This window comes from Desmodus rotundus, chromosome 7 (assembly GCF_022682495.2).
Source record: "Desmodus rotundus isolate HL8 chromosome 7, HLdesRot8A.1, whole genome shotgun sequence".
In the NCBI taxonomy this organism is placed as follows: domain Eukaryota; kingdom Metazoa; phylum Chordata; class Mammalia; order Chiroptera; family Phyllostomidae; genus Desmodus; species Desmodus rotundus.
Window position 1 is genome coordinate 68,506,586 of NC_071393.1, and position 14,709 is coordinate 68,521,294.

The following is a 14,709-nucleotide window of genomic DNA, read 5'->3' on the forward strand; positions in this document are numbered from 1 at the left end:
CAGTTGCAAATGATTATTAAAATCCCCCTTTGAGTAAGGTATCATGTCAACTACTTAAGGAACATGAAGAAGAATAAGTGGGCTATGTAGAGCTTATTTCTTTAAAAAAGAAAGTATTTATTTATTTTTAGAGAGGTAGGGAATGAGGAAGAAAAAGGGAGAGAAACATTGATGTGAGAGAGAAACATCAATCAGTTGCCTCTCATATGCACCATGACTGACCAGGAACCAAGCCTGCAACCCAGGCATGTACCCTGACTGGGAATCGAACTGGTGGTGTTCTTTTGCTCTGTGGGGCAACACCCAACTGAGACACACTGGTCAGAGCAAGAGCTTATTTTTAAAACCAACATTAGTCAAAGCTGGTAAACAGACCCAACCTTCTCTGTTTGTGACATCTTCCACACCTTGGATGAGAAGATTTCCTTTGGCTAGGCTAACCAGCTGAGGAGTGTGCCTTCTTCCTCCCTCAACATCCCTCATGTTTCTTGCCTGAACGTGCTTCTTCGGTCAAAACAATAACAGCTCCCATGAGTAACTCCTTGATTTTTACTTATTAGAAGCTCTTCAAATAGCAAGCAGTCATCCTTTGTTTACTGGACGTGGTGCACTTCAGGATAGAAAAGTTTCAGGGTTAAAAATGGCTGCAGGGCTGAGAGAATTCTTGTGTGTTTTTTATGCTTACCTTGGTCTAGTGAAAGGCTGTCTCCAAACTGGAGAGGGGATTTACCTATTGTGTGAGTCCCTGACCCTGTGCATATGCTGAAGCAGGCACATAGTTTTTATGTGTGCCTGTTAGTTTGAATTTGTGATACTGATCTGCTTTTTGTCCCTGCTGACGGTTATTATATCTTAATGGGCGAAACACTACTCTAATGATCCTTGTGTATATAATTCTTAGAGTACAGAGCAGGCACCAGAGGACCACATAAAAATGTTTGCCTCAATTTCCCTGCAAAAAAGAAGCCCAGAAACCAGACTTGACCAAGTAACAGATTTTTAAAGGTAAAGGAACCCAATAAAATTACCAGCTTTTCACAGCGTGTGTCTACTTCCTTTCGGCATATTGTGAGGTGTAGGTGAAATATTCTAGCTGAACTGACAGTGTGAGTGGGAATAACTAAGGAGAGAGGGAGATAAAAGTAAAAACCACCAGCAATGATTGATATTGCAGTAGCAATGAGTTGTTGGGGTCTCCCCTTTGTGGATTTGACACTTCACCTTTCTGACACCATCTGCAGGAGTGTTGCTATAATGAGCCCTATGCAGATGGGAACAACGGCTAGAATTACTTGGGATTACTGTATCAGGGCTGTGAGGCGTGCTGTGGAATTATGTAGGCTGGTATTTCCTTATTCAACTTAGAAGATAAAAGGTGTATATGGGTGTGTGAGTGTGTGATTCTGTGTGTGTGAGAGAGGCAGATGGACAGAGCAAGAGAAACAGAGTGTGTTTTTAAGGTATAAAATGGAGGGAGCTACCTAATCGTAGGTAACTCCAAAAATATTTTAATCAATGATTGATTTCTTTCTACATTGTAATCATCAGTTAACTAATTAAATGGGTTCATGTAATGCTAATAAGTTTGATGGTACATGCCTTCAGGAGTCAGTTCTCTGTTACAAATGCCCCAGGATTTTGGAAATAGAATTATCAGGTACTAATTCTGACCTTATGTAGAAATTTACACTGTTTCTGGTGAATAGGGAGCAGAATTACACACGTGCAAGAAAGCTCCCCTAGGACAATTAGGACTTAAGTTTATTTTTTTCCCTTTCTTCACGTTTTAGACCTTTAGGCAATAACCTAACCTCCTTTGGCCACTTTGTAGGATAGAAATAATATAAATAATTTTATTTCCTCAAGTTCATGTGCTCAGCCAGGTGTTCTCTTTATGGTGCTTCTACTACTTCTGAATTTTACTCTACTTTTATTTTTAAGATCCTCCCAGGGAAGAAGAGAAACCAGAGTGGGATACTTGGCGTTGGCCCTACATTAATCTGTCATCTACATCTTTCTTCACCAGTCATTTTCTCTCTCATTCTTTCCCCAGGTCCTGGAGGGAAGATCAGCCAGCATGTCCAGCTCTTAGGCTCTGCTGCCTTTTTCTGTGGGTGGCCCAAAGGTCTTCCCCCAAATCTGGTCATAAAGCCTCTGAGTGGTTTACACTCTATTTTCCTCAGTCCCAGAGCTGAGTGATGTACCCAGAGTGGTGTAATGATTCCACTCTGTATGCTCTCTAGTGTCTTTCTCCTCTGTCCCTGTTCTTTCTGTCCACAGCCTTCAGGTTTTTACTACCTTTACCCACTGGAAGAGGTTCTAAACCAGTCATTCCAAACTTTAATGTTTCCTATGTAATATAATGCTATCCAACTTACTCCCCTACTCACAACTGCTCAATGCTTCCCTGCAGTGTACCAAGTGCATTGCAGGCTCTTCATTATGGCATTCAGAATCCCACAAGATCGTGCTCCAAACCATGGTGGAGTCTTATCTCCTTTGTATACTTCACTGATGCTTCCTTTAAGCCAATATGAACTACCCACCATTTGCCTGCATGTTCCATCATCCTGTCTGCATCTGCTTTTTCCACTTGGAATATCTCTCACATCCTTCCAGTTGACATTCACTGGCAGTTGTTGTAAATTTACAAGTCATCATTGCTTGGAATGAATTTGGCTTAATTAATGGTGGTTAATAAATGGGGTTTTCAGGTGTCTGCCTGAAGCAATATAATAGTTGAAATTTTACTGGTAACCTTTATTCCTAAGGTGATACTGCTATTTTAAAAGTTTTTGAAAGTTAAGAATGTGGGAAAAGATTGTTTTTCTTAAAAAAATGAGAAAATTCACTTGTTATTTTTTTGATATGGAATATTCAGGCAAGCAATGCACCTATACTGGGTAGGAGCATGATTCTGCAACTCTTCTGACTAAGCCTTGATTTTTTTAACAGGGACAAATGGAGGTGGGGGGGCAAACAACCTTAATTCAGAAACATGGCCACACTATTTCATCTGTCAAAATCAGATGAAAAGTACTTTGTTTTCTTTTTCAAGACCCCATGCTCTCTTTATTAAGAAACTTTGACCTAACAGAAGGACTAATTCTTTGGGATTCCTGTAGCATTTACCCCATCCACCAATGTTTAGTTTATTCCTGTTACACCCCAGGTACTCTGCTGGGAGCTGGGTTATCAAGTTGTATCGAACTATCCCTGACTACAGGGGCTTACCCTCCAGTGGGAGAGGGAAACTGTTATCCATCCGACCATAATACAAGTTCTTAAAATAAAGTACAATGCCTTGGAAGAAGAAAAGAGTGAGAGCTTAATGATTCCCAAGATCAAGGAGGTCCTCCCAGAGAAGGGAACCTTTCACCTGGGCCTCAGAGGATGAGGTATGGGGTGGGAGGAAGCCACGCATGTTTAGAAATGGACCAGTCTGGCTGGAGTACAGGGCATATGGGAGAAATGGTACATTTTTGACTGATTTTTGCAGGAAAATATTGGAATTTGCATAAAATACACATTATTCCTGGCCAGTTTCTGTTTTTTAGACGTGCTAGTGTGCCTGGTCTATCTAATAAATCAGTGAATTCATATTATCTCCACGTACAAATTAACAGTTCTGGGAGGGTAAAGTCTTTCATTTGTTTCCCTCAAACTACACATTTCTTTTGTTTCAGATTAGCTTTTTTGGAAGTGTAACTTTTCTTTGTCTTGGTGGAATCTGAGATGACTGACTTTGTCACTTGCATGTTAACCTTCTCTTTTCTCACTATCCTATGTATCTAGGAATAGCTTACTGATTAACTCCTAAATTAGAGAATGGGACCTGTAAAGGAATTTTAAGTACATTTCTCAGTGTTCTGTGAAGTTACATGATCTTAGCTGAGTTAATTACCTTTGTTAAAATTGTGTAAAGGGTTTCATATGATTCTAAAATGCAGAAGAAGCAAAACAATTTGAAAGCAACCTGCCCTTTACCTTTATCCCTTACCTTCTCTGAAACCATGGTGTAATGCCAATGAACAGAATAATGGTTGACGAGCAGAATTTTAAGGCATTCTAAATATCTCTGGTTGGTTTAATAAAATTAATTAGCCTGCCACGGAGAAAATTTACTAGCGTGCTGGTTAATTTCACAATGTAAAGTCAGAGAATGGAGGTGGGGTTGCGGGAACAAACCTTATTAGTTTTGAATAATTATTTAAAGATGTGGAACAGCCTATTTCAAACACTTTGATTGCCAAATCCATTAAGGCTTTAAATTCATTGTTTGCATCCTGGTATATATGTGAAGGAATCTCTCTACATGAAATCATCAGCATATTAGTAAACAGCTAAGTGACTTATTTAAGATACAGAACAACAAGTAGAACCCTAATAAACCCACGGGAATGAGAATTTGCCTTAAGACTGATTCTTGGGAGGTTTCCATAATCTTAATTTGCCATTGATGCAGTTATTGCTTTTTCTTGTCTTTTTAATCCAAACAAGCTGTTTGCAGTGGCCATGGAAAAGTGCCTGAAATCACGTGCCTGAATTCATTTAATTTGCCAACATTGTCTTTTTTTCTCTCTTTCTTCCTGGTAATGGGCAAGAGTCAGTTCTGTTGCTTTAGGTACTAAATCTCTTCAATTACCAGCAGGGAAGAAAGATTTAAAATTGTGCTTCAAACCCACAAACTGATTTAGTTTTAAACCACATGCACTTGTCCTGTGGAGCCTAAATTAAACTGCAGAAAGGATGCAGAGCTTGAGGAATTAAACCAGGCGAGGCCAAGGCTCAGGCCAGCAATAGCAACCAACCATTTTGGTTTGTTTCATTGGAGTCCCTCATGCAAAAGGAGAGGGATAGGAACATGCTAAAAGATACAACTTCTATTAGAAAGTGCAATATTATGTTGCTTGGAAGCCAGATGTGAAATAAATGTTAGTATGGGGGAGTCTAATCAAACCTTTTTTCTCTCTTTTTGGGTGCTTGGCAGCCATTTTCAATGTGGATGACTCCGTGGTTGATCTTGAGACCCTGGCAGCCTTATATGAAAACGTGAGTATCAAAGACATACAGAGCCAGAGTTTCCATATTTCCATGTCTTTTTAACCAAAAAAAAAAAAAAAAAAGGTTAAGATCTAGCCCTGGCCAGCTGACTTAGTTGGTTGGAGCATCATCCCATACACCAAAAGGTTGCAGATTTGATTCCCAGTCAGGGCACGTACCTGGGTTGCAGATTCGATCCCCAGTTAGCCAGGCCAATTGATGTTTCTCTCTCACATCTATGCATCTCTCTCTCTCCCTCCCTCTCTCCTTCCCTCCCTCCTTCTCTCTCTCTCTCCCCTCCCCCTCCCCCTTCTTCTCTCTCTAAAGTCTATAAACATATCCTTGGGTGAGGATCAAAAATATATTAAGGTCTAAAAAAAGTCATATGTGACTCCTTCCTCCAGAAAAATCACTGATCCACTCATTCATGTTCTTTGGCAATTAGGGTTTAGATATAGCGTGGATGAGATTAAGGCAGAGAAATGCAAGCTCAAATAAGAGCAGACATAAGAAAAGCATTAGCTTCCTCACCCCCATTCTGGTATCTGAGTTAGTAGATCCTTTTGCATACCTGCAAGGGAGGGTGGTTCAAGGTAGAGACCACTTGTTTGCCACAGAACTCAGCCCTATAGCTTACTATCAGAGTTAAGGAAGGTAAGCTACTGACTTAATGTTGGTGTGCACCAGTGCCTTCCTCTGAGGCATGGAAATGCTAATACCAGCTTGGATGATTACTCTTAGTTTAAATGAGCTGATGGTGTTGAATGTGGGCAGTATTATAGGATGGCAGGTGAGTATTTTGGATTTAATGTCAGAGAGGTCCAGCTCTATCACTGACTGCTGAATGACTTTGGGCCAGTTAAACTCCTTAAGCCTGCCTGATTATCAATACAACAGGAATTATGTAAAGAATTCCGTATCTGTAGCAGTAACAAGGTATTTTGAAAACACACAGCACTGTATACACATATAGTCTTTAAGTTTGGGTTATATGTGGAAATAACAAGCACAACTGCAGGCTCTCTTGAGAATATGGCACAGGAGAGTCAGAATTCCCATAATTGTTCACTGTTCTTGTTCACTGACTCTGTTAGTATTTCAAAACAGATTGAACCAGGTTCTCTTTACTAAAGTAATGATATTTCCCAGGAAGCTGCCTGGAGCACTATAAATATGAATAGTTTCTGAGCTCAAAAAGTGATTAATTTCAATACTTATATACCCGAGGACCTCAGTCTCTTATAGAATATTGTCATAATGCAATAATCCAGCCTCACAGCATTGACAGTTCCCTACACATTTTCACATCTTTGAGACGTATCCGGAGCTCTCTCGTACTCACCTTGGGTGGGAACGTCTCACGTTTCTATCAGGAAGGCTTTCATCACTAGACAAGAAGACACACAAATACCAGGCCATCAGGAGCTGATGGTGCATTTATTTAGTACCTGGAGGGCAGTCTGGTATCATGGGAGAAAGATTCTGAGTCAGGCCCTTTACCAGGTACTTAGTGTAAGTCTCAGTGGAAGCATCTGTAAAGTGACGGTACAATAATTGATGTTGAAGGACTTTGTAAAATGCATAATGCCTTCTGGATGCTTTTTGTTGTTACCATGGGCTTAGGACTATGCACACTGACGGTACTTGTTAGCTCACAGTAGAGGTAAGCGGTATGCGATCGAATGCTAAAATAAGCAATACAGACAGGGAATGCTTACAAAATTTAGAAAAAAGAGAAGATGGTGAGTAGAAATAAAAAAGTCAGCAGCCTACATATGTTAGGAGGGCTGTTGAGGGTCAAGAAGCAAGTGCTAAGGACAATTGGACCCATACCTCCTCACGGGCAAACAGAGAGGTTTCAGAGGTAGCAACCCAATGTCCTGGCTTCTGTATCCAGCTAATGTCACTTGTTATGACCATTTGTATTAGCCAAGGATTCTCCAACACTAGCATGCACCAGAATCACTTGGGGGGCTTGCTGGGCCCCACCTTTGGAGTTTTTTAAGTGTGGGGTAGGACCACAATTTTGCATTTCTAATTAGTGACAGATGATACTGATGCTGCTGGTTCAGAGACCGCATGTTGAGACATGTTGCTTTAGACCAACGATTTCAACTGGTGCACCGTGGAACCCTGTGGAACACTGCTGTGCCACAAGAATTTTTAAGACAGGTGATACCTGACTATTGAGTCAGGGGCACTGGCCTCTTTTCCCTTAGATTACCAAATAAAAATATGACAACAGCCAACACAACAATAGCCATCTGCTGTGAGTGAATCAAAATTGTACCTATATTTTGTCAGATCAGCAAAAAATATATTTTTTGGTGTGCTGCAGAATTTTACTAATTAGTTTTTGTGTGCCATGAGATGAAAAAGGTTGAAAATCATTGCTGTAGACAGATTCTCATTGCTCATTTGTGTGTGTGTGTGTGTTTTGTTTTGCTTCTTTTTGAACACAGAGAGCCCAAGAGGATGAATTGGTTAAGATAAGAAAGTATTATGAGACATCCAGAGAAGAAGAATTGAAGCTGCTGGATAAACCTGAGCAGTAAGGATACTTGGACACTCTTCTGTTGCGCCAAAAGTGCAGGCTCTATCTTCCTGCATCCCAGCTCTGAATAATCACCTCTAAATTGTACAGTGAGCTAAGTCTCTGCTCCATCACTCCTGTGACCTGTTGCATGTAGCAGAATGACCTGACTGCTGGGAAATGCAGCCATAAGTTTCGCACTGCTGGAGACTATTTCTCAATCCCTTTCCCCATCCTTTGTGACTCCCTTTTCTAGTTCTAGCAACTTATTAATTCCTCCTAGACTAAACATTCTGGCCCAAAGGGTAACTGAGGAAGGAGTAAGTCATTGCTCTGTTTAAGGTTCCGCAGATGCAGTTAAAAAGATGTCAGAGCACAGCGCTGAAATTGATTTTCCTAAGTGTCAGATCCAGTAAATGTAGCCCTGAATGTGTCAGCTTTCCCCCAAGTTTCTCCACCTGCTCTGCCCAATTCAGATGTGACTTTTTCATCTTTTCTTGGCATGTGCTCTTCTCTCCATTCACTATCTAGAGTTGTTTGCTTTATAGGTTGGGGTGTCGTTCCACACCCTTTGAAAACCCAGAACTCTCATGTATAACTGAGTAACTCTTGTCCTTGGCTGGGCTCTCAGGGTCTGCAAACCATACATGAGCTTCTGCAGCTCTGCAGTCCCCAGGCCCCACCCAGGACACTGTGAGAATGTGGAATGGGATCTGGAGTAGACAGAGGGCTCCTTTGCCCATTGCTGTCTTTGAGTGCTTTGTGTCCAATTCACTCCACCCTTCTCAGCCTGGAGATCAGGCAAGGATAGGAAACAAAGAGAAAATTGAGTGATTAAGTTTAGGGTAACAGGTCAGCCCTAGAGACATTCAAGGTTCTGTGGTTTGTACAGAAACCTTCCTGCCTTGCCCTGGGGTCCTCTAGAATGCTCTCCCCTTGTATGCCTGGCCATTCCAGTCCAGAAAAACATCTCTAAATGGCTGGGTGGGGGATCTCTAGGTTTACTCAGTGATTGATAAACCTTCATGATAATCTTGGGAAGCTTAGGTGAATGGTTCTCACGTGTAGCACAGGTCAGGAACCTCATGCCCCATGGATAGTTCATGAAGCCTAGGAGTGTTGCGAATCAGCGCACATGGAGTCCCATTGCCCTTCTGCTCCAGCGGCTTGAGCCATCCTCCTTACCAACCCCCACCCCTGATGGATTCTGAGTTGGTTCAACTCAAAATCATGTTTCCTTAATGCAAGAAATTAAAGCCAACTAATAAGCTAATCACTAAAAATTAAGTGACTAATAATGGAATATTTAGACACTGACGAGGACATGGGGAGTATTTGAAGACTGTCTTGGGCTGCTATAACAACATACCCTAAACTGATTGACTGATAAACAACAGGAGTTTATCTCTCAGAGTTCTAGAGGCTGGAAGTCTGAGATCAGGGTGCCAGGATGGTCAGGTTCTGATGAGAGCTCTCTTCCAGGTTGCAGACTGCTGACTTCTCTTGTGTATCCTCACATGGCCAAAAGCAAAGAGAGGAAGCAAGTCCTTGTGTCTCTTCTCCTAAGGGCACTAATTACCTCTCATAGGCCCTACCTCCTAATATAATTACATAGGGATTAGGATTTCAACATATGGATTGGGGACGGGAGCATAGTTAGTCCTTAATAGGGACAATAGGACATATCAAGCCTTTAGGTAGTGCCAACTATGCCATGTGGAACAATGATACTCTAAGCCTAGAGTTAGCAAACTTTCCCTGTAGAGGACCAGACAGTAAGTATTTTAGGCTTTATGGGCCATATGGTCTGTTTGGACTACTCACGTCTGCTGTTGAAGTGCAAAAACAACCACAGTCAAAACAGAAACAAATGGGTATGACTGTGGCCCAATAAAATTTTACTTATGGACACTGAAATTTGAATTTCATTTTACATGTAATGAAATGTTAACCTTCTACTGATTTTTTTCCAACCATTTAAAAATGTTAAAACCAGGCTCAGTTGGTTGGAGCATTGTGCCAATACACCAATACTGCGGGTTCAATCCCTAGTCAGGACATATACAGGAATCAACCAGTGAATGTCCAAATAAGTGGAACAACAGATCTCTCTCTCTCTCTCTCTCTCTCTCTCTCTCTCTCTCTCTCTCTCCCTCTCTCCCTCTCTCCCTCTCTCCCTCTCTCCCTCTCTCCCTCTCTCCCTCTCTCCCTCTCTCCCTCTCTCCCTCTCTCCCTCTCTCCCTCTCTCCCCCCCCCTCTCAAAAATCAATAAGTAAAAAAAAAAAAGAAAAAAAATGTTAAAACCGTGCTTAGTTAGTTGATGGGCCATACGGAAGAAGTGGTGGGCTGAATTTGGCCTGTGGGCTACAATTTGCATCCCCTGCTCTAGGCTATGGGAATGGCTGACCCAGTGAAATTGAACAGTGGGTTTGTGCTAGTGGAAATGTTCTCCTTTTCCTTTTGTGTTAATGCCTTTCCAGCATTCTTTTCTTAAGGTTAGTTGCCAGGACACAGAGTAATGGTGGCAGATGATTAACAAATAACTTACTCTCCTGCTTTCTCTACTGATAATACAGATAGAAGTGTATTTCTAAAGTTTGTAAATAGTCATTGCAACAGCTACCTGAACATGCTAAGTTGTACTGACTGCAAAGAGGCCTGCTGTGCTGTCCCGGTGAGGGGATGTGCTTGGGCGCAGTTACTGGAGGGTGAGGCACAGAGAGGTCGGGATTTCAGGCCTGAGTACATTTCACCTTTGCTTTCGATCTCCTACGTAGTACAGCACTTGCTTGATTATGCCAGAGCCTGATTTTATGACAATTTATTTGTCACCAGCTCCAAGTTAGATGACTATACGTGTGTTTTACATACTGGAAAATATAAATCATTTATAGTTCCGGCATTACAATTTCCTAAAAATCCTGTGGTGCCCAGTCCTGTAAATCATAGCATGGAGAAGCCAGCCTCATCACTCACCTCATCGGCCTCCTTGCACCCCAGTGCCAGATTTAGAAAGCCATTTCCCATAAAGGTGTCATGTGCCTGGGACCAGGCTCTTTGAGAGCCATTCCCTTCAGAGATGGCCCTCTACTCTTTACACTCTGCCTTGGGGTGGTGCTGACGTAGGTAAGGTGAGATGAAGCTCTATTTGGTTTGGTTAGGCCTGACATAACTTTTTTTGGCCCAGAGTGAGGACACCGTAGACAGCCTATTGCAATGCACCATGAGGCCCCCAGCTGCCTTGGGGTGCCCACAAAGAAGACACGTTGATGTATGAAACAAGGCTCTGTGAGAGTAGTCCTCTATGGAGGAACACAGGTTATAACATGAAATGATGCTGCGTACACAGCCCTTATGTGCACATCCACCTGAGATAATACCATTGGGGGCGGGGAGTGGTTAGAAAATGATAAACCAAATGTTAGTCCCTTAAAGTCAATAGGCCACATGGTGTCACTATACCTGTTAGCTGAGTTGCTGCTGTGGATGAGTAACCCACATGGTGCAAGGTGTAGAACTTCTCTCCCGTGTACAGGCTGAAATGGTAGCCCTTCCTGGGAAAATAGGCCTGCCTTGGGGAAATAAAGGAAAGGTCCTTAGTTTCTTTGGGACCTTTCTGTGGCTTCTTTGGGGATATTTATTCCTATTTCTGCCCTAGGGTATAAAGTTGGACTACTCCAAAGGAAATCAATCTATAAATCTTCTTAAGTACCTAAGCCCTAAGTCCCAAACCAAGATTTCTTATGGGTAGTGAATAAAACACATTTGGAAGATAAGATATTGATCAGAGACACTTGCCTCATGGCCTTTGAGGTTATGTACATTTCTGATATTTTTCCAGATAAATGGGAAAGGAGTATGGTGCTCTTCCTGAAGGCTCTGCATGGCTATTTTTGGACAGAACGTGACATAAAATCATGTATTCCAAATTTGCTTCTTCATTATATCATATATTCACATTCCACCAGGTTTCCAAGTCAAAAACCTTACATGACCTGCAAGTCATTCTGCATGCATGCTACTCAAAATCCTTTGGGATTGGTCAGTTATTCTGGTTCTTCCTTCCTTAGTAGCTTCCTCATCCTTTTGCCCTCTCTGTTCACACTGCAGATGCTCTTATCTTCCCTCTTAGAATATTGCAGCTGTGATTATGCAGGTCTCCCAGCCTCACATCTGCTGTCACCTGCAGTCAATTGGTCAAGCCTTGGCCATGGTGATTTTTCTAAAACAAAAAGCTGAATGGATCACTTCTCTGTTTAAAACCCTTCATTCATTTAGAAAAAAATTAAACTCTTTAGAACACCAAGCCCCATTTTATTGTCTGACTCCTACTCACCTCCCCCACAAATATTATTCAACCCATCTAGCCTCTCCCTACCAGTGTCTCACATGTCTGGCAAGCACCAGAAGCTCCAGGAAACCTTAGCTGACAGTCCCCCCCCAGGGCTCTGGCTTCGCCACTGTATGTGTGGCTTCCATAGCTCCTGTTAGAGGTCCCATCACTGATAGTACTTGTCACACTCCATGGTAATTGTTTTTATTTCCCAATCTATCAAGAAGGAACTGTGTATAAGTTAAGTTCTATTCTCAGGTCTTAGCATGCTGCCTGAGACACTGTAAATGCTTCATACATGTCTAAAGGACTGAACAAAATCAGTCTTGGTGACTGATGCTCTGGGATTCATTTTCCGTGATGCTCTCTACAATTCTGTCCAAAAATAATGTAAAATTCCTGAATTTTCCTTCCCTGTCCAACTCTGGATATGTGTTTTGGGCCCTTTTCCATGCACAGGATGTTGGCTCTAAGATTCTGTCAGCCTTCCTATCACAAGCCCTGATCCCAGGGAGCCTCTAATCCCAGAGAGCCTTGCAGCTCAATTTTACTCTTTCCTGGGTAACATAAGTTGGTGAGGCTATGGGCTTGTCTTCTCATATTTGTCCTAAACCCTCTGTGATAAGACTAGTTATAAGTTATTGTTCATCTAGCACTTCTCTTTTTCATCATGTCCTTATTGTCGAGTTTAGGTGTTGCTCAGTATGTCCTCTCACATAGTCTCTGTATGTGCTTCACTCCTGTGTTCACTTACTCTGGGAAGTGTGCATGTTCTAAGGGTCTGGGTCCTACTTGCGGACTAGAGTCTCATGGCTATATTTGGAATAGGAAAAATGCAGCGCACGTCCCTGAGGCAGCTCTCAGCAGCATTGGGTAAACAAACTCCTCGAGACTAACTGCAGGACCAAATGCCCCCCTCTCGCAGGCTTTTTACTGCTTATATCTGTGAAAATTGGTGATACCCCTTATTCCCATCATAAATGAATCAATGGTTTAATGCTAACTTTATAATGAAACAATTTACATAAAAATGTAATTTTTCATCTTGTCCTAATTCAGAATTCTTATGGGTTTCCACTTTTATACCCATTGCACAGCTTTCATAATTATCTATTACAGAACTTTCAAACAAAGGTGTGGTTTCTTTATGGGTATTCTTTGCTTCATCACAGTATCATTAAAAAAAAGAAAAGATATCACGTGGTTGTGGGATCAATAAGAAAAACAGCTGGTAATTAGAATCTTATTGAAACCCAGAGCTCCCTAAAATAATGTAAAAGAGGTGCAGAGTATAAGCTAAGGGAATATTCTTGGGTATGGAAAGGAGGTTCAGCTTCGCCCCTTTAGAAAAGCACTCTTGGGGAGAGATTGCAAAATGTCAAAGTAATGATGTTAGGAGTTGACTGAGACTTTCAAAAATGTCAGGTAATAATCATTTCAACCCCAAATGGACTTTATTGCTGTTAGTGGATTCTCTCCTTTTCTGAATTTATGTCCAACTCGTCCCACTCGTTTTAGTTTTATGCCCCTCTCTCTAGTGGTTGGCCTGGAGAGCATGTAGCTCTTCCAACTCCATTTCGCAAAGGGCAGCAGTGCCCAACTGCTCAGACAGTGAGCTTTTGTGGGTAGGTTGGTACTCACCTTTAGCTTTTAAGATCTGCCTTGCCATAGTTTTTAAGAAGTTTTAGATTGTGTCCACTTAATGAATGCCTGCTTTGTTCCAAGCATTGAGCTTGAGCTCTGTTTATATAGGTAAGTTGACAGAAGTTTGTATAGGTAAGTAAATAAATATCGATAGAATAGGGAATGTTATTGGCTATTATGTAACTCGTTGAGCAGAAAATAGCAGTTATCTCACTTCAGTAAGAGACTTTTTATCACTTACCTGCAGAATTTGCCTCCAGTCTTCATTTTACTCAGCCTGTACACATATATCTTTAGAGAATGTCGCATTATAAAAAGAGTGTATCGTGTATTTTTTCTCATACACTAAAGATTAACGCTTCTCACTTGGGTTTAATTTTCTATTTGGGTAGCAGGAGATAGATAACTTGTTGTAGTTTGGTGTAATTGCATTAACTTTCTGTTCCTAAAGCAATTTATACACGATGCATTTATTTACCATCATAGAAACCCATAAAAAAGTGGCTTTGCTGTCAACAGTAGAACACATACCCTCGGAGTTGCTTAAGCAGCCTGATACCTTCTATAATTGTTAAATTGACAATGCCGAATAAGGAACGCTCTCATGGTGGATCTTTCTCAGCTGTCTTTTTGCTTTCCTGGTGATTTTATACAAAGCCGGATGATTCCTTCTTAATTTCTACAGGTTTTTACATGAGTTAGCCCAGATCCCTAATTTTGCTGATCGTGCCCAGTGCATCATCTTCAGATCTGTCTTTTCCGAGGGTATCACCTCCTTGCACCGAAAGGTGGAGATCATCACACGAGCTTCTAAGGTGTGTTTGCTGTCTAATTTAAAACGATAACTTTGCCCTTATTAGGGGTAAAAGATAAAGAGGGAAGTGGGAGAGATCGACTAGAATCCCTTTGCCAAAACCTTGTATATTTTTCTATATATAGCTCTGATGATTATCCTGCCTAAGTGTGAGGATGTGTGTGCATGCAGGTGAGGTAGAGGGAGAGGGACAGAGGGAGAGAAAAGGAAAGAATGGGAAAAATGACATTTTTACAGACTTCTTGTCCAACATTGCAAATACCTTCCAATGTACATACTGGCTATTTAAAACCAACCCAAATAGTATAGTTTGTTTTTCACTCAATTGTCTTGATTACAAAA

General features: G+C 41.4%; 1 protein-coding gene across 3 annotated transcripts in view; it reads left to right on the forward strand.

Annotated features, from left to right (window-relative positions):
• FMN1 (formin 1) overlaps window positions 1-14,709 on the forward strand; it is a 403,953-nt gene that overhangs the window by 265,278 nt on the left and 123,966 nt on the right. For all 3 annotated transcript variants that reach the window (XM_053928167.1, XM_045201498.2, XM_024567895.4), the window contains 3 exons: window positions 4,991-5,052; window positions 7,506-7,594; window positions 14,239-14,368. In XM_053928167.1, coding sequence (XP_053784142.1) covers window positions 4,991-5,052; window positions 7,506-7,594; window positions 14,239-14,368 — 281 coding nt within the window. The remainder of the gene's footprint in view (window positions 1-4,990; window positions 5,053-7,505; window positions 7,595-14,238; window positions 14,369-14,709) is intronic.